This window comes from Buteo buteo, chromosome 8 (assembly GCF_964188355.1).
Source record: "Buteo buteo chromosome 8, bButBut1.hap1.1, whole genome shotgun sequence".
Classification (NCBI taxonomy): Eukaryota; Metazoa; Chordata; class Aves; order Accipitriformes; family Accipitridae; genus Buteo; species Buteo buteo.
The window spans coordinates 44391835-44411544 of NC_134178.1; the positions used below are offsets into that span (position 1 = coordinate 44391835).

The 19710-nt window shown below is 50.4% G+C and overlaps 1 protein-coding gene across 1 annotated transcript in view; it reads right to left on the reverse strand.

The window, feature by feature from the left end:
• FSTL1 (follistatin like 1) overlaps nt 1-19710 on the reverse strand; it is a 55823-nt gene that overhangs the window by 3511 nt on the left and 32602 nt on the right. The window contains exons 3-10 of the mRNA XM_075034398.1: nt 11298-11402; nt 9902-10031; nt 8719-8751; nt 6998-7128; nt 4083-4201; nt 3164-3276; nt 1846-1956; nt 40-137 (exon numbers count right to left, since the gene is read on the reverse strand). Of these exons, the coding sequence (XP_074890499.1) occupies nt 40-137; nt 1846-1956; nt 3164-3276; nt 4083-4201; nt 6998-7128; nt 8719-8751; nt 9902-10031; nt 11298-11402 (840 nt within the window). The remainder of the gene's footprint in view (nt 1-39; nt 138-1845; nt 1957-3163; nt 3277-4082; nt 4202-6997; nt 7129-8718; nt 8752-9901; nt 10032-11297; nt 11403-19710) is intronic.

Genomic DNA, 19710 nt, shown 5'->3' on the forward strand with positions numbered 1-19710 from the left:
ACGCTTACTGCAAGCAGACCTTCCCAGCCTCAAGCTAACCTGATGCTTCTGCAGTTCCTGAACGTATCTAGCTAGCTCCTCCTCAGTCAAGTCTTGATCAGGTCGCTGTCTCTGAGCAGGCACCTTCTCATTCTTCCCTGCAAACAGAAAGGGAGTTCAGTGTTATCGCAAATAAGGGATGCAAATTTCAGAGGCTGAACCACGTAGAACAAAAAGAGGCAGGTCGGCCACAGCACACCTCAAGCTTAGGAAGACTTTGCTGGAGGAAGGTATGGGTTGGCTTCCTAGAAAGAGAATTGGCCTTGTGGCTGCCTGGGACTTCAGAACCTGGGTATCCAGTCTGTCCCCATCTCTCCCTCCCATGTGATAAATAAAACCACATGGCAGAGGCTGCATATTATTTAAAAGAAGCACCTATAATTAGTTCAAACGTCTTGGCCTCTTGTAGGGAACAAATAGAAGCTCAGTGCTATCCAAATACAATAACTGACGCCTAATGAGGTAATTTAGCTCAGTGGAGATGCAGCTTGCTGATGTATCTGATCTGAGTCTTTGGTTTCATTATCCCTCTAACAATAGCCTCTAACCCCTCTGCTGCTCAGACATGGGCAGAAAGTCAAGGAATTGTCCCATTGCATGCTTCTGCCATGGATGCAGGGAAAAAAGTAGACAGCAAGACTGGGTGTTGCATAGCAACTTTGAAGGTTGTTTCTGGGGAGGCAACAAAAAGAGCCTCTCACTTGGTTGCTTAACCTCTGAGACCTACTCACAGCTCCTCTGGCAGCTCTATCAGTATTACAGTTATCTTTTCTGAGGTGAGTTTCAGCTGCCACAGCCAAGTCTGGTCTGAGGTGATCCCAAAACCTCTGCTGCAGAAGGCCAGATAAATGTAAAAAACTCTGTACGTACCTCTTGCCATTCCCCTCTCTCCTCTGCCCAAACTACTGGCTATCGATCTGAACTAACGTAGTGCTGACAGCTCCTGCACAGCACTGAAAACAAAGCTCAAGCAAAGGCCTGGTTTCTAGGGAAGAAGGCCAGTAAAATGCAGCGCAGTGCTGGGAGAGTGGACATGGCTCCTTGAAAAGGACTCATACATTTCCCAAGGCAGGGGAAAGCTGGCTTTGCACTGGCCCTGGACCGTCTGTGAGAAGGCAAAACGGAGAGCCGATGTTCACAACCCCACCGGAACTTCTCACAATTGTAACGTGGCTGTGAAAGTTGAAGAAAGGCCTTCCAAAGGCAGAACAGACAGACTAACAAGCCTGCCTTACTATGAAAACCACCTCCCTTCATCTCCATCATCATTATTTTCTTCTACAGTTTTTATGGCAAGAAGCTAACGTGCTTTCTTGGCGTTACTGGATGAAGTCTCCTATCTCCCCTGTGGGGCAAGACAGGACCCTAGCTCCTACTTTACAGATACCATAAACACAGATACAGTGAGGATACTGACACACATACAGGAAAGCTGACTTGCTTACACCTACATGTATGGTTGCAGACAGTGACCTGTTTGGCCTGTGCATGCCCCAAGCCAGCTGGATGCAGAGTAGCTCTGGCCTGGAAGATTTGGTGCTGAATTTTCATGACACCAATCCAAACTACAAACCCCGGGAACATTGCCCCCAACCCAGTTACACACTTTCTGGCCTCTAGAACAGAACCAGCTTGGGTTTGGCCAACATGGAGCACGGGGAGGGTGATGCAGAAGCCACCCATAGAGAAGCTGAGGAAAAGTTGGAGAGAGAAGAAATCTGGATAGCTGGTGCCCTCGAAAGATAAAAAGCAAAACCCCTTTTTGTACAAAACCAAGTACAGTAATTGTCTGGAGAGCATACGGACCCTCGCATGTCATTGCAGTGCACACCCAGTTCCCACAGGCACAGACGCAGCGGTTACACTCCACCTGGGTCTCTGCTCCATCCTCATAGGTTTCATCTTCCAGGGCACACTCTAAAGAGGCACAAAACAAGGGCAGTGGTTGTGAGATAGCGAGCAGACTAAAGACAACATATTTTGGAGAAGCCTTGAGAGAGAGAAGAGGTACACAGTTTTGGGGGAGGCCTTCCTTCCCCTAACCACCAGAAGTTTCATAATGACTAAAACATTCATGCTGAATTTGGTGTGTGAACTCAGCCAAAACATAATTTGAGAAAGTCAAACACTTCATATTGCTTCCTCAGAAGAACACATTTCAATTTCTCAATACCAAATGAAATCTCAATATTGGATTTGTTTGTATTTCCTAATCTGTTATACATAGAAGAGAACCCCCAAAGTGAAAGTTTTGGTTACTCTGAAACAATTGCTGTTCCGGGTGGGGAGAAGTTGGGGAAATGATTTGTGTGTTTGCTGTAGCCCTAAGAAAGAAAGGAAAAAAAAAAAGGTTTCTCATTTCAGCTCACATTTCTCCTCAAAGCTCTATTGTATGTTTAAGTCGAGGCCTCCAGAGCATTCAAGGGCCTGTATGGTGTTAAGTGAAAACCAGCTGATCGTGTTTTCCAGGGGAGGTGCAGCATCCCTCGCTTCCCACTGAAACAGGCAACAGAGAGTTCACCTTAATATTCCCTACGAAGCATAGCCTCTGTCTGCTCCTTGGTGCCACCACAGTGGGATGTAAATCTGGCACCTTTGGACCAGCACCCCCTGCGGAGACAATTAGATGAATAGCTAGGCACGCCTGGTCAGCAGAACACTAAGCTGCTTCCACGTGAACTGTAGCACTAAGCAGGATTTGGAAGGATAGTGAACTTTGAGATGTTCATCAGGGAGGGTCTGTGTGAAAGGCAGAGCGTAGCAGGACTTTGGTCTGGTCTGACTTTCCTAAGTTATCCAGACATGAACTCCTCACATGATTTATCTCCGCACTGCTAAATACATGCCTTGACCTTCCAAGCATACCATATCCATTTAACCTACGCCCTTGCTTCTCAGATCCAAATGTTTTTCATCACAAGAGCTGTGGGAGCTCTGGGACAGAAAAAGCAGTACTTCTGACAATGCAGGGACAAGAGGTGCTGTCAGATGGGAGGTAGCGTATATCAACATTATCTCTGGGAGTGGAGTTACAGCATCCGATGTCTGGCCCAAAGCTGGTCTCTTTTCTTTCCTCCCTTCCCAGGACCCCTCTGGTTCCCCAATACAAGCAAGGAGTTCCTACTTTTCTCTGGTGGGTTGAAGGATGGGCTGAGGCACTTGAGAAATTCACTGAAGCTGAGCTTCCAGTCAGCATTTTCATCTGACAGCTCGATGAGGGCATCTACGCAGAGTCCCCTGAAAGGAAACACAGTGGCATGTTCTGTACGGGGCTATACTAGGCTGGTCCCTGCTCTATTGGCTTCAGAGCACAGATGAGTAAAACCAGTAATAACTCGTAAGGTTCTGAGATGCCTGGCAGAAATGGCTTCTGTGCAGAAACCTCAATGGATACAGACAAAAGAAAAAGAGTCACAAAATACTCCCTGTCTGGCAAAGGGCCAGGAAGTGGGGGGATATTCGGAACTGCAGGAATAGGACCCTGTTGACATCTACATGCTGTCACACAGGTAGAGATGCAAGCACAGCTAACCACAAGCAGCCTGTTCTCCTCATTGTTTCACACAGTGGCAGACACGCAGAAAAAGGTAAACCTCTCAAACTACGTTTTCATGTGATGCTTGCACCAGCTTTAACTGCAGGCTGCCCATGAGCTGTGTTTTCCCACCATCTTACTTGCAGTGGATCTAGCTATCAGGCAAAAGGTGAGTAGAGTCCACTGGAAAGCTGATTTATTAGGAAATAAAAAAGATGACAAATTTTCTGTCACCCAACTCACCTTCTGGCTGCACACGTATAAGATATAAAGCAAAAGAAGGTTGGAATACACGGCTAATGTGAAGGGTAAGGGTGGGACTGCTCGTTCTGCTCATATTCACACCTATTAATTAAGTGAGATTAATTAATTAATTAATTGAGAAGCCACTTCAGTTATCTTTGTCAGTGCAAGCCCTAACTGATATTTTCCATGAGTGGATTTTCATGCCCCCTTCCACCACATCTGGCCCCCGGGCCCTCCTTCTGGCATCCTGTCCACTGCCCACCTGAGCAGCTTGTTGGTCTCCTGGTCCATGTAGGTGGTGATGTTGACAGCAGTCTCATTCTGCTCCACAAACTTCAGGAATTCAGTGGAGTCCAAGCGAGAATCACCATCGTCAAAGCTCTATAGGGGAAGATGTGAGAGGGTCTGATTTATCGGTTCAGGGTACCCCTTCCTTCTCCCCCTTCCATATGTACTTAGCATGTTTGAAGCTTCAGTGAAACAGGTTGCATCATCCCTGTTTTGCACGAAGGACAGCGGCTCAGAGAAAAGCAGCAACATATTCAACTAGCATCAAAACTGGGAGACACGATCCTAGCCTTGTTCTCACTGATAAGCTACACTGCCTCTCATTCACCTCCTGCTGCTTGATTTATGGCTCTAACCCCATTTCTTCTCTTTGTTCCAGCCAGCTCTTAGCCTTCTTATATACCTCCTGCCTTAAAGCAGACCAGTTGCATTCAAGGAGGTGTCAGCTTTCCAATATGTGCAAATCCAAAGCTGCGCCTAGACTGTGACAGTGACAAAAGGGAAAAATCACAGGAAGCAATTTTCTGCTGATCCCAAAGAAGGAACAATTTAATGCAACAGCACAACACATTGCCACCAACTTCTTAAGGTCTTGACAGGACTCCTGGCACTGAAAAGCAGAATTTTTAGCCCCGAATCCTGGCTGTACTCCCAAAGAAGTAATTGCATTTTGCTCTCCTGTTTGGAGATGTCATATCACAGCGCTGGGCACTCAGCAGGAACTGCTGGGCCCCCTCAGAGACAGCTGCATTGCAGTGAGGGGAAAATGAATTCTGCACACAGACTGCTGCTGGCTAATTCTTGCTGTGTGACTTGGGGCAGGTCACTGTGTCTCCTTGCGCGTGCTTCCAGGAATGCTGGAAGAGACACTGCCTGTTTTTACCTCTATGTGGTTCAGGAGAAACCTGTAGGGCTAGGAAAATTACTCTGTGTGCTGTAGCCTGCATATAACTGCTCCACTAACATGTTTCAACTTCTACTAGACTTTGAAACCTCTTGTCCCGCTATTTCTTGTGAAAGTGGCCACCATTCCCTTAATGACCCAGACTCAGTTCAGTTAGTTTTCTTGCCTTTCAATGCTATGGTCTGCATTTACATGTTCCCCCAGAGACCCTCCAAAACAGAGCAGCTTCCCACTACCAGCCTCACTCCTCTTGAAATAATGTCCTTCAAGGTCATGGCCTGCCTGATGTACAACCCACATCCCAGTGAGCACACAAGTCAGGCTTCCAGGAGGGAAACAGCTTAATGACACATCTACAAACCTCCCCATCAAGGAGAAAAGGGAAAAGCTTCATGTCATCTTTGTCTCCAGTGTTTATTACCTGCAGGGCAGGAATCAGGCCATTTGCAGGGCAGGCATGCGGACCGCCGGGACTGGGCACAGCAGAATTCCTCCAGTGACAGTGGACCCTCACTGGTGACACACATTAGTGTGTGTTTGAACCCAATTTAGTTTGCTTTGCTTGGATTTGTCCCAAGCTCTGAATTCTGCTTTAAAAGTATTTCAAAGCTTTAAGGATTGTTGATATGGTGGATTACCACCTGACAGAGAAGGAAATTCCCTCTTTGGTCTGAGAAAAGGTACGGCTTTGTCATGGAAACTTTCACCCACTTGTGCCTGAGATCAGTGCTCCAGAAAAAGGGGGACAGTAAAGAGAACATGAAGCTGTCTGCCTCTGAGCTGCGGCCACGGTATTTCACCAGCGCCCCAACAGGCGTGGGGCTGGCAGGGGTGACTGGGCTGTGCCGTGGCGGTGGAGAAAGCCCATGGCTGGCTCATGTGTTTCAGTGAAGCCCATGGTCTGGGGAGGCTCTCCATGAAGGCGGCTGGGGACAGCATGTTTGCAGGAGGAGGGACTGAGCAGCTCCACTCTGCAGGACACTGCAGCTTTCGGGTGCCAGCAGGGGTGCCTGAGGCAGTAGGCCACAAGTGGGTTTCCACAGAAGGAGCAGCATTAATGGCTACAAAGGCGAAGATGCTCTCTGGAGCGCAGGGACCAGCTCCTCTGTCTCACCAGGGGGTGCCATTGCCATGGCAAATTTGCTTGCAGCGCTAACTCCTGTCAGGCACCATTAATCTCTTGCTGTCGACAGCTTATGATTTAAACACTCTCCCCCTTTCCCCACCTGCTCCTCCAGCTCCATCCTGAATGCTTTGAAGTCTTTATCAGGAGCTGGGCGTGAGGGGGAGGGACGAAGCAGTGCATGTGGCAGGAGCATGGGAGAAGCGTGTGATCTGCTGGTTACAAAAGGAGGTGGGGATGGGCTGAGGGACAGATTGACAGGGAGGAGGGAAGACGAACGGGATTATTGCAGGGCCTGACACACACGGCTGGCTCCTTTCTCTCTGCAGAGCACTAGGGAACTGCCAGCTCTTGGCCACAACTAGGTCATACTTACTCCTTGCAAGCAAATATTCTGCTTGAAGCCCCCAAGTGTCCCCTATCCTCACCTCAACATGGCCTTGGGACCGTCTGGAACAAAGAATCAGCAGCCCCTGCCCCGGCTTCCTGCTCCTTCTACTTCCATTTCCAGCACTTTCACCCATCTTTTCTCCTCTGGCTATCTTTCGTGCCCTGAGATCAGTTCTCCTCTCCCCTGCCACAGGCACACCTGGCCTGCCCTCCTCCTTTTTCCCAGGGCAGGTCAGATCCACAGGGATGCTCCAGGTCTGGGCTGTCCCATAGCCATGTCAGTGGCTCTGTCAGCAGCTGCTGCAGGCGGCCTGTAACACATCATACTGTAGGACATACCAGAGCTTTCTGGCCCCCTGCTTCACAGGCCCATCACACACTGGAGCCTCCTGGCTGGAGACATGGCAGCTGCTTTGCAGTGACAGGGCAAGAAATGTTCTCTGGCCTCTGAGGCAGGCACTGCTCTACTTGCCTTGAAATACTTGTCCAGGACCTCGCTGTAGTTGCTGCCCTTGGAAAACCAGCCGTCTGGGATAATCTCAGCTTCCAGCCACTGGATGACACGGCGACGAAGTTCGTCCCTGTCCGACTGATAGCAGACGACTGTCATGGGAGAAGGTGTAGCGGAAGAAAAAGCAAGGATGAGAGAAATGAAGTTGGCAGGGAGAACACAGAGAAACGACTGGAAATAAAACCCAGCACGCCAGCCCTGATGGCAGGTTGCAGGCCCCTCTGTCCTTGGTCCTTGGAGATGCTCCAGGGCCAGATCAAAGCAGAGGTGCCATGTGCTAAACGGCAGATGGGCTGTGGGTGACACCGTGTGGCAAAGCCAGAAAATGACACCCCTGCCAAACACCTTCTGCCTTCCAGTCCTCAAAGCTTGCGGAATAACAACCCGGGCCTGACTGGTCTTGGTGTGAAGAGTCTCCAGATTGAGGGAGGAAGGTGACTGACTGGCCCTGGACAGTGTCCCCAGGCTTCCCGATGTCAAGTACCAAAACTTCCATCCTCTGCAAGGGCAAAGACTAAACTGAGCAAGCCGCTGTCCCCAAGACTTGAATTTTAGAGCCTACTATCTCAGGAGATTTCGACTTGCCCACTCTGATTAGAAACAAGAGGGGGTTAAGCTGGGCTTGTTCACAGTGCTCTCCATAGTCACAGGTTTCTCTAGGTGGGTATCACCTTGTGTGCTAATACTGAACAACGTATTTAGAAGCAGAACTGAAAGCCTAGATGTTCTGGCTTCTGTGAGTCATCACACCCACCCAGACAGAGGTCAATCAAGCCAGAAGGGGAGTCGGTGTGCATTTGTTTTGCCTACACACACCAAGGATCTCCTTCCAAATCCAGTGACCACAATCACAACCGGACAGACAGATGAAATAAAAACCCGTAGGGATTCTGCATGTTTAATGTTGAACTTCCCTGAAACTGCTTTGAGGTGGTGGCCATGCCCTGACACGGTCCTTTCCCTTAAGCCTGTACGAGGGTTTCCTCTCATCTGTCCTGGGAAGCTGAAGTTGATGATTATACAGCTCCAGCAGTCAGAGGCCATGGATGGGAAAAGGGTCCCCTGATGAAGCACAGGCCATGGCCCCAAAATCCAGTCCAAGTACACGAGGCAATGCATAAGGGGAGAAACCAGGCACAGGGAATCAAAGACACTTGTTGGCTGATGGGAGAGGTGGTTCAGCTACACCTCCTGACTCCCCAGACAATGCCCTTCGTTATATAGTGCTGTCTCTCTGCCCTGCACCCGTCGGTTAATCACTCCTGAAGCAAAGTCTCCTTTCAAAAGAGTGCTCGTGGAGTTAGGGACATAGCTCCACAGTTATCGTGTCTTAGATCCCCAAGGAAGTCTGCAAAAGCGCGTCTCTTCCCTCAGGCTGTGATGAACACAGCTCGTGTCCCTAGGGGCAAACTGGGTTTCATTGCACCTTGTACGTGCTCAGAGTCCCTGAGACATCCCAGCACAGTGAAGAGCCCAGGAGATGTATGAGCTCTGAAAGGTTACCCAGGAGTAAAGAGCTGGGCAACCACATTTCAGCTGATGTATCAACTCAGGCTCTGCTACAGCCAGTGCAGAGGTATGACTTTGACACAGAGCTGTGCAACTCCCCCAGCAGACCTTCCTCCCCATCTCTTTTCCCAAATGCATACAGAGGCCCCAGCCATGCAAGGAGACGGACTCACCTGGACTTGCAGCTGGATTCTCAGACTTCTTTTCTGTTAATGAAAGACAGAAGAGGACATTTCTGATGCAACATGAAGCAATATGAACCTCTTCCCACCCTGGGTGTCACTTGGGCAAGAGCAGAGGAACCTGGGAGTCTTCAGAAACACAAGGGCCTGGAACATCTGTTGCCCCGAGGGGAGACTGAGGACTGTTTAGCCTGAAGAAGAGAAGGCTCAGGGGCAATCTCATCAATGTTTATAAATCTGATGGGAGGGAATGAAGAAGACTGAGCCAGACTCTTCACCGTGGTGTCCAGTGACAGGGCAAGAGGCAGTGGGCACATATTTATACACATGAAATTCTGTCTGAACATAAGGAAACAGGTTTTTTTACTGTGCGGCTGGTGTGGGGGTGAGTTAAACAGCCCTACCATTGAGACAAAATCCTTGCTCCTGAAGTTCTTGAGGTCCCTCATGAACATGGATGGCAGTATGGGCTTTGGGGGTTTATCCTGAGAGTCTGACCTTTCCTCAGCAGGTAGACTGAGACACCTGCCTGGCTGAATCCACGAGCTCAGAGAGAGGCAGGCAGGAGCAAGAAGTTGCCCTGCTGTCCCGAGTGCCCTCATCCAGCATCCCAGGGAGACAATAGCTCCAAGATCCCACCACAGCCAAGGTGTCAGGGTTCTGAGTACACAAATGAGGGCCTCCATCCACACTCCCTACCCATGAGCCCAGGGGCTCCGTTTCAGCTGATGTCTCGGCCCCTAGTCCTTGGCTGGGATTACGTTGTAGGTATGCCTGCCTCCAGCTCTGTCGCAACCATTCCCATACCTGCCATAGACCCTGTTGATCTAGGCCCTGACCTGGTGACTGTCTTCCCACCTTGATCTCAGACCTGCTATAGACCGCATCACTACAGACTTGTCTGGCAATTACTGGCCTGTGCCCGATTCTGGTTACCGTCACCAGACGTCATTTTGTGGCTTGACTTCAGGCCTACTTCATCACCACAAACTTGCCTGGTGATCTGGACTCTTGGTTGAACCTGGCTGCCGTTCCCAGGCTTGCCCTGTTTATCCCGCTCAGCTACTGTGGGACAAGGTCCTGGCTGGTGAAGCCTCTGCCTTGCCTTGTTATCATGCTCGGCTTCCAACTCTCCCTCTCTTACAGCGTAGCTGGCCCTCATCGCCGGGGTTACCTTTACAGTGGCCATCGTAATCCACCTGGATCTTGGAGCCAGTGAGGCAGGCATCACGGTGCAACTCACAGTGGTTCAGGTACGTCTTGCCATTGCTACCGCACACAGGCCTCTTGTGAGGTTTGCATTGCTGTGAGAGAAGCCAGAGAAGACAGCATTTTACCTGCCTCTTCGGGACAGCTAGAAGGAGGCAGGTGAGTCCCAGCATCAGCCCAACTCAACAGAAGCCCTTGGCACAGCCTCCTTGGCCCAAAAGGTGTTTGGAACAGGCTGAACCCACCCATCATCACCCCGGAAAAACCTGCACAGAGAAGTCTGTGGGTGTGGGTTCAAAGGCTTTGCTTTATCCCAGCCTCTGTCACCACCACCACCACCACAACAGGAGCCTTCCCGAAAGCAGAGCCCAGCAGAGAAAATCAGTGCCCAGCATAAATACTGAGCGTAATCCTGCAACTGCTGTTCTATGTGCCATGGACATGCCTGCCTGGAGGTGTTTCTGTGAATCTGTTCTGTGCATCTCTGCTTGCTCAGCTCTGTTGCATCTTTTTGTAGACTCTGCTCCACCTTTCTGTAACCAAATGCAGAATCAGCCATCAGCCATGAGCAAACAGCACAGCCTACAGCAGAGGCAGAGTTCACCGGTGCCACTGTTCAGGCTGTGGGCTTCCTTCTCCCATCCCTTTCAGTCTGGCCAAGCCTACCCAGAGTGACAGACTCTCTTTCTGTTAACGGGGCATTTCACTCTCCAGTCCCCAGGCTGGCCACGTCAGAGCTGCAGGCTCTGAGGGAAGTGGGAACAAAGAGCCACATGCCCATTCCCAGGAGCCAGGCAGGAATGGTTTGAAAGCAGGGCAGAGCAGAGCAGGGAGACAGTGTGTCTCTACAGCTGGGAAAGCCTCTTCTAATCATCTCTGGCTCCCTGCTGGATGGAGCTATTCATCCTCACAGCACTCTACCACAATTATTTCCATTGTACAAAAGCTGATTTTTAGTAGGGTGCTTGTAACCTCCTCAAACAAGATGCCAGTGAGGGCAGGCTTTCTTGGAGCTTGCAGACCGCTCCCTAGAGTGCCCTCCAAAGCTAGCTGCATATCAATACCCTACTGGGCTTTCCCAACAAAAGACCTCCAGCCAAGTCTCCTGTGAGTGTGAAGACCCTAGGCAGTTGTGTGAGCAGCACAGCTGCAAGCCCCAGACAATATCTACCCTACAGGGCTCTTCCCCCACACCACACTGGGAAAGGCCCTCCTGTTTGAAGAGCCAGTGTGAATTTGCAGCTGCTCCAAAACAGCCATAGCCTCATCCCGTCATGAGATCCTTCCAGTGACCAAAACCCAGCCGGGGGGTGATGGTGGTGACACCCGTCCCTGATGCAGAACCTGTGCTGCCCTCATACCTCAATGCAGAGGCAGGTTGGCTCTCCCTTCTCAGTCACTGCACACTCCCGCCCAGCTCCACAGAAAACATTGGCACAGATCTTGGATTTGCTCCTTGGCTCTTCCTGCAAGATACAAAGAAAGAAACACAAAATACATCAAGTTACCAGGAAGAGCAGCAAAACAGCTTTAAAAAATAACACATTTAACTTGTAGACTGGACCAAAGAGCACCAAGGTGGTAAGGAACAGATTATAAAACAAGAGAGACATGACTGCAATAGATGGACAGGTCAGACAATAACCAGGAACAGACACAAGAGCTAGGGCTACAGCCCCAGCAAGAGAGGGTTTCCTTGCGGTCATTCCTGGACAATCACCTAGGACAACTGGAGCAAACATGAGCAAGAGAAAGTCTAGCATGAATGGCAAGAATAATTCGCTCATGCCAAGGACTGCCTTGGTCCTTGCAGTGTAATCCATCTTCAAAATTTTTTTCATGGAGGGTAGGGAGCAGAAACGTCTTTGCTTGAAACATTTAAGAAGAAGGTGAACATAACCCTGGAGAAAGGTGTGATACCAAACAGGCAGAAAAAATTGCCATTGGGCACCAGATAATGCCCCTGTCACAAAAAAAAACTTCACAACACTACATGGCCCATTATCTTGCCTCCACTGGTCAAGATTAAACACTTCAAAGGAAGAAACACTGTCATAGATAATTATACAGCAACCTTCTCTGAGAAAATTTCTTCTGGTCCCTGACAGCCAGCAGTTGACTTATGCCCTGCAGCACAATTTATACACTTTAAAGTTTTCTCCTAGCCAAAGTCATCAGAAGTATTCTTGTTGTTCACGTAACTGTCAAATCCTTTTTTTTGAGTCCCATTGCGTTCCCAAGCTGGTGACATTTAGCAGGGAAGATTTCCACAGGTTAATCATGTTTTCAATAAAACCAGCATTTACTTTTATCAGTTTAATCCCTTTTTTCCTTAGGCTTTTAAAAGAGAAGACAGTTCCAGGGGTTCAGAGTTGGGACACCCTGGTTTAATTCCCTGCTTTGTCATTAATTTCCTTTGTGACTCTCATTTCATCTAACATTTTCCACCTGTACGTTAAGTATCTGGTTCAGGCTAGCCAACTGGCTTCCTCAACAGTTTTGTATCAGAGACAGAATATTGAGGAATGTAAAATAACCAGTGGGATAGGTCAATCACATCTGCTGTGACTCTTCTGTCTAATATACAAAGCGTTTTTTTACCTTCTCATCCGAGTATTATTCTTAACCTCTGCTCATTTGTGGTATCTTTGTACCTCCATTATATACTTTTGAAAGTAGGTGATCAAAAAGGAGCAGAAGTTGCCTGAGGAGCAAGCATTATTGATACATTTAATAACAAATGCTGAGCACATTTTTTTCTCCTATTGCTTCTTTATCCTAATTTGGGGGTTTTTGTTTTGCTTTTAAACCACAGTTTCACAGTGAGTTGCTGTCTTTACTGAGCAGCCCACAGTGACAGTCAGATCATTTCCTGAATGACCTTGCCCTGGTCTTCAGAATATTTTGTCTGCCGGCCTACTGCACAGTCATCAAGCCCAAGAAGGTCTTTTCAAAGCACTACAGGATGCCCTCCAGGTTCACATAATGACAAACACCTTTTTTACTCTCTGCAAATGTTCCTATCTTGCTGCTTATCCTGTAAAATAAAAATATAGTATTCAGACACACCAGTCTTAGCTCAGAAACGTGCAGTGTCCCAGACCTGCTCGCCCCATGAAGACAGTCAAGAGACTGTCCTCCCATTGCTCTTTCGTCCTCCTTTCACGTATAATTTCTGAGCTATGAAAGACACTCTGCCCCTTCTGCCGCATCCACCTCTCTTTAGTTGTCTTCTGGTGGAAGGCTGGGGTAAATGATCTAGGCGCTTCTGGGGTGGGATGGAGCAACATAAGCGCTTCACCGCACAAAGTGACCTCACACAACTTAGGGCAGGAAAGGAAGAATAACTCATTTTGCAAAAAGCATAAAGAAAAAACAAATTGTCCCAGGCTGGAGTCTAACTAGGGCACTCACACACCTAAAATGCACTGTAGATACCTAAGTGCTGATCCATTTAAAGGGTTTGGAACAACATGCCCATCCCTTCACTGAGCCAAAGACCATAAAAAACAAAAAAGAGCTAGACACGGCTTTGAACTGCCACCCACCAAGGTCTGTAATCCAGGTGCCTGGCAATAGATGGCAGTACTCTGCCTTTCCTTACCCATGGCCAGGCAGGACAACCAGCAGCAAGCTCCCAGCTGTGCCCACCGATGCCAAACCTGGCTCTTGCCTCCTGGTCTGAAAATTACAGCACTGCTACAGCCACAGCCGGCCTCGGCAGGTGTCCGCAGGGACCGAGCTTGGGATGCAAGACTCTTCTCCCCTGGACAGTTTGCTGGAAACCAGGCCTGTGACACGGCCATCCTGGCCACAGCTCCCTCCCCGTACTGCCAGAGCCCAGGAGCCATCCCGCAGCTCTCCCACTGGGACCTGGGGTGGGAATGCTGGCAGGGTGACACCGCCAGAACAGCCTCCTGCCAGGCTAGAGGGCCACGTTTCTCTGATTTTTCTTATTAATCAAAGCAATATGGTTTGCCAGTTGCTGCTTTTTGTTGTTTTAAGCTGTCCTAGGCTGGCAGCGGGTCGGAGCTGGTTGCCACGTCCCGGCACGGCTGTCTCCACCCCGGGGGTTTGCCAGAGAAAGAAAAGAATCGAGCTGCTCTGCCTGCCTGCCCTCTCACTCTGGCACAGGGTTTCTCAGACTCAGCATGCTCATCCTCCCTCCCAGCAGCAGCAGCCGTGGCAGGAGTTACCAGGCTGGGTGCTGGCTCCACCTTAGTAAAAGCAGCTCTCAGCGTCCACCCCAGTTCCCAGAGCAGTAACTCAGCTCCCTGTGCCCTTCACTCTCATAACGCTCGCCCCACAAACCATACTTTCTCCAACTACAACCCACAAACCATAGCCCCTTCCACTCGTATGCGCCCCTTCCAAAATCCCCGAGACCCTCACCTCCTTCTTTTACCAGACATCACCTCTACTGCTCTACATGTACCCTACCCGGCATCTGCAACCTGACCCATTGCTGCTGCTTTGCAGGTCGAGGTGTGCTCTTCTGCCAGGCGACAGCAGCTGCTGCTGCAGATCCTGCCTTCGCCTCCTGCAAGAGCCAGAAACATTTTCCTCCGCCAGCCTGCACACAGATGAAGTTAGCAGTTGCCACTGCTACCGCTTGGTACACACAGCTCTAAGGTGGTTCACGGCATACCGCAGGGTGGGAGCTCTTTCTAGCTGCTCCCAGCCACCTTCCCGGCAAATGCTCGAGTCTCCTGTGCGGAACTGGGAATGTAACGGAGATGGCAGTGGATGAATGGATGAGTACGGTGGGGGTCTGTGAATGAGGCTTTATAATCTTCACTCCTGGTTCTCTGGCAACCTCCCAGGTGCTACTAGCTGAACTAGTTTCTTGTGAGAGATATTCTGATCTTACCTTGGACCGTGTCATGCTTGCTCTTTATAAAGCTCCATCTGCTGGAGTCATGCGAGTAAGCGTGGATGGCAGCTGCCACTTCAATATTAAAGAGCTCATCCTCGCACGTACCATGTAAAAGCTTGAAAACATGAACTGCAAAAGTTTAAATGCAAGGTCACACACTGAAAAGACTCCACAGTGTTTCAGTGTCATTGCCCTTAAATTAATTTCAGGATTCGGGGACTGGCATCATGGTTTTTACACTGCTTCCTCCCTGTGAGCTGTCATTGCCTTTTCTGTCACTGTGGGCTTGGGAAGTGTCACTTGTCCCTGTGCACAGCGCGCTCAGGCAGGCGGAAGGGAAAGGGCAGAGACTCATTATTAATTGCTGCACGGTGGCATTTACACTGCAAGCCGTGACAAGGCAGTTCCTCTCTTCTGCCTTGGGTAAGATGCCCAAGCTCTCTCTGTTTGGGCAATGCTTTTAATTACTCCTCTGCTGCCCGGAGAGCAAGCAGGAAGGTGTAAAAGCAGCGAGCACAAAGCCAGGGCAGGAGCGCGTGGATACCGGAGTGTCTGCCACGGCACAGGGGCACTCCTGATTCTTTACCCCACGGCCTCCACAGAGGCAACGACCTCCCCAAACATGTTCTTGAGCAAAGACCACGGAGAAAGCTGCTCACCATGGCTCACAGGCCAGAAACTCGGGGTGGCCGGGCAGCGTCACATACGCATAGCCCAGACCGAATGGGGACAGGAACGCACACTGCTTTTGGGGGGCCAGGAAGTGTAAACGCATGGATGAAGGGTTCTTGCATGAGAACGGGCAAGTGCCAAGCAGAAGACCTGAACTGACAGCGCAGCGAGCCACACGCACTGCTTCTGCCTCAGCTGTTGCTTCCTGGGGAACAAGGAGGAAAAAGAGACATTTCCAAGGTATCCGCGGGCGAGAAAGCCTGCGGCAGCGCTGATGCTGAGGGATTACCATGGCAACCGGCAATGAAGGGCCTCAAGGTGGAAAGCTAAAATTAGGCAGCGGGAAGGGGCTGTTTCTCCTATCTAGCAGCAACCGGCGCTGAGGAGTCGGACCCCCAACACAGTGTAAGCACAGATGTTGGGAACATTTCTGAGCTCCTGCCTGCGTCTGTATGTCCGGGACCAAGCATGGCTCAAGACGCCGACACGCGGTGACATGTCTGGGTCTGCATGGGGTCCCGAGGTCCCGCGAGCTGCCGTGCCTGCTCCATGCTGGTGGGACTGCATGAAAACACTGCGGTGTCTGCAGCAAGATATATGTGACTGCACGCACGAAGGAAAAGAGGCATCGTAGTTCCTTGGCTTTGCAAGGGAGCTGCTCGCTGTGGCTCTCCTTTGGCTGCTCCCTCCCTTGGCTCCTACTGAGCCACCACTGCCTGGTGTCACTTGGTGGAAATGGGGACTTTCCCAACCAACCAGTGAAAGCTGAAGCCATTAACAGTTCAGCGACAAAACACCTCTGTAAGGAAGAACAAGCTTACACCTGCAGAGAAGAGCTGTACAAGCAGCTGCACGTCCACAGTGCCCCACTGCCCGAAGGGAGCAGCAGGGATTTCTGCCATTATGCACGCTCTGGGAAACGAGCAGGGAGACCGCCCTGCTGCGAGGTGGGGAGTTAATGTGCTTGAAAACAACCCTTCAGATTGCTTTTTGTTTTCTGCACATCCTTCCATACAAAATCTCCTCTTAGAGATCTCAAAAGTCTTTTTCTCAGAAGCCCATGCTGCACTGGAGAAATACTACCTGCCGTCCTGCTCCTACTGACATGACTAAAAAGCTTTTCTGCTATCAGTAGCGACTCTAGGTCTTTTTCCTCTTTTGGCATCAGTTTGTGGCAATCCATAAAATGACTTGACCTCTCACATAATGCTCTGTGCTGTTTGCTGTAAAATCAAGGCTTTGCATTTTTGCCCTGCCTGATGTACAAGGAAATCAAAGTGCTCTAGAGCTGTAGCACTGAAAGCTCCTCTGGGAGGCAATCCCATGTATTATACAAACTTGAGTACTACACAGATAAGGCAAAACCGAAGGGCACCAAAAGGATACCTGGGACTGTGAGGCTTGCACAGATTCTCATGCCTCAGGGAAGGCAGCAGCAAAAGCTGGGAGAAAGTTTTCAAAGATAACCAGTACAACTCGCAATAGACTCCCTCCATGCAGCTTTGCAGCTACGTATTTCAGCCAGTCCTCCCTGTGTCTTCCCATCCACATCCCTTTTGCCTGTTCCCTGCCATGACTGACACAGGAGTAGGGATATAAGGGGTCTCTGAACGTGCCAAGGTGCCACCTGTAAACAGCGCTGCCTGCACAATTTCTAAACCAACTCAACATCCAGCCACAAAACCTAGCACTTCGTTCAGCTGTTGTCTTGGCAATGTTTTCTCCTCATTGCAGAAAGATTTGGAGACACGAGGTGCTAGGTCAACAATGCAGAAAGCTAATACGAGAAGCCACGTCTCCCGATTCCCAAACCTCCTTTCTCCCATCATGGGGCTGGGAGGGAGAAGCACTGTGTTGTGCTGTGATATCCAAAGAGAGGGCTGGGCAACAGGGCAGCTCGGGGTGGGGGGGGATCAGGAAAACTTAGCAACTCCTGTACAGCGATGGCACTGAGAAAGCATTTGGCTTGTGCATTTCATCCCATTATCCAAGCGTGCTTCCAGGCAAAACGGCTCTTTCGGCAGCACGCACGTTTCGCTGGAGGGCACGCATGGGCAGGCAGCCTGTCACCTCCCGCCATTTGTGCCGCTGGCTCTGGCAGCACATTTGTCCTGTTGTTCTCGTTTGTGACTAACAAGCAAAGCGCTCGTCCCTCCCCGCAAACCTGACCTAATTCCTGTGGCAGCTCCCTGGATCCTCTAACGCGCTGGTGTGACGGGGCGGAAATTTGGCAGCAGCGTAAACTGAGCAGATTAGCATGAAAGGAGTAGGCACCCCTGACGATGGGTTTGCCATAAATAGATAGGTCAGGCAAACATTGCAATTTCTCTTCCCTAGGGCTATTGCCTCAGGACATCTGCAGACTCTGGAAGAAACCCCACGCAAATTACCCTTAAGTCTGACTTGGAAGGTTTGATTCTCAGTTGTCAAAGATAAGACGGAGATAAGCCCAGTGTGGGGGGATTGAACCACATCTGATTCCCAGTCTGGCTCTCTGATAAAAACCTACCTCCCAGGACATCGCCACTATTAGGAGGGCACAGTGGGCTGCGGAATGATCCTTATCCTCTACTCTGGAAGGAACCCTGCCATCAGAGCTTGCTGTACCCACTGGTGCAGGGTCACACCAGGACCCAGCTGCACCCTTCCTCAGGTCTGGTGTTACCCAGTCCCAAACTGGCACCCTCTGGAGCCATCCCCCCCCAGGAGCTCCCTCTCCCTTGCCTCTGGGAGGCACATAGTACATGTCCTGTGCCTCAGACCAGCAAAGGTGTTGACTGGCAGCTCAGAAGGCCCGAAAACAGGCTGTCCCCAAGCTAGTTAGTTAAAAAGGCAAAGAAAATATGTTTGTGAGGCAAAGTCTGGACCAGTGCTGGATTCCCCAAGGCACTGCGACCAGACACATTTGACAGCGTTAACAATATCCTATTTGAAGGGTGTCAGCATGAGGTCTACACTGGATACACCATTAAAACTTCAGGATTCCTCCTCCCCCAAATCCTAAAGCCGTCCTGCGAGCAGTAGAACTAATGAAGCCCAGTTTCCAACAGCTCTCTGCACGGCCTGTCTGTCAGTTAGTTACAGGGCAGCGTATGGACTCCTTCCTGGGGAGGAGGAGGGGGGGATGTCTTTGCAGGCCCCTCTCATTAAGCCAGTCACCTAGAGTCAAAAAACCAGCTGGATCCCATTATCTCGGAGGCCTCCACCGCTTTATCAGCTGTGGCGGAAACAGGCTGATAGATTCAAGACTCACTGGAGGCGAGAGACAGGCGGGCACAGACAGCCTGCTGACATAGCTTTGCTTCCTTAGGGAATCAGGCTGCAATTCCTTTGCAGAGCCCCATGAAACACCTCTCTGGCTCAGCCTCTTGTCTCAGCACCACTACTGCTCACAGCCCTGGGGGCAGGTCCTCACCCCAGACCCCCGCCGTGACTCCAGCCCCCCTTAGCCTTCCCCCACACTGACCCTCGTCCTCCCTCCCCAACGTTTTCCTCGCGTTGGAGGACAGACCCCATCTCTTTTCTGCTTTCATCCATCCCTGGGAGCTTCCACTACTGAAGTATTTCAGCCAGCTGCAATCCAGGGCTGCGAACAGCCCTCCGGACACAGCGCTGGGAGCTGCCGCACTCCCTGCGGGATGCCGGCTACGGAGGAGCACATGCCCCAATCCAGTCCCCAGTCACCACCCCCCCTCCCAAATCTTTCCCTGTATCTCTTCCTATTCTGAGCCAACATCCAGGACTGGCTCACTAAGTACATCGCACAACAAAATGCAACCCTTTAAAGGCTTTTGAATACTTAATAGATGAATATTTAATGGCAGCTGACTTTTGCTAATGGGAAACAAGCCAGACTATACGTCTCTGCCCATGCTGGGAATCAGGGAATGTTCCCAGAAAACCTGGATGCAGAGACAAGCAGGCAAGAGAGGAAGGGACCTGCACCTCTGGGAGGTCACAGGAGGCTCCCTCTCTGCAAAACCCATACCTCACCCATTTGTGGGTAACCATTCCTGCCTTGCTGGCTGCTCAGTCCGTGATCCATGAACCAGCCGTGTCCATCATATCAGAGTGTTGAGCAGGAGAGTGGTGAGGCTCTAACTGACCTCTGCGATGAGAGGAGCCCATCAGGTCGGTAACGTCTGCATGAGGCCATAGAAAAACAACATTGCCCATGGCAGCCTGGTTGTGGGTATTTGTCCGTGGCTCTGTCAGGGAGATGAAGG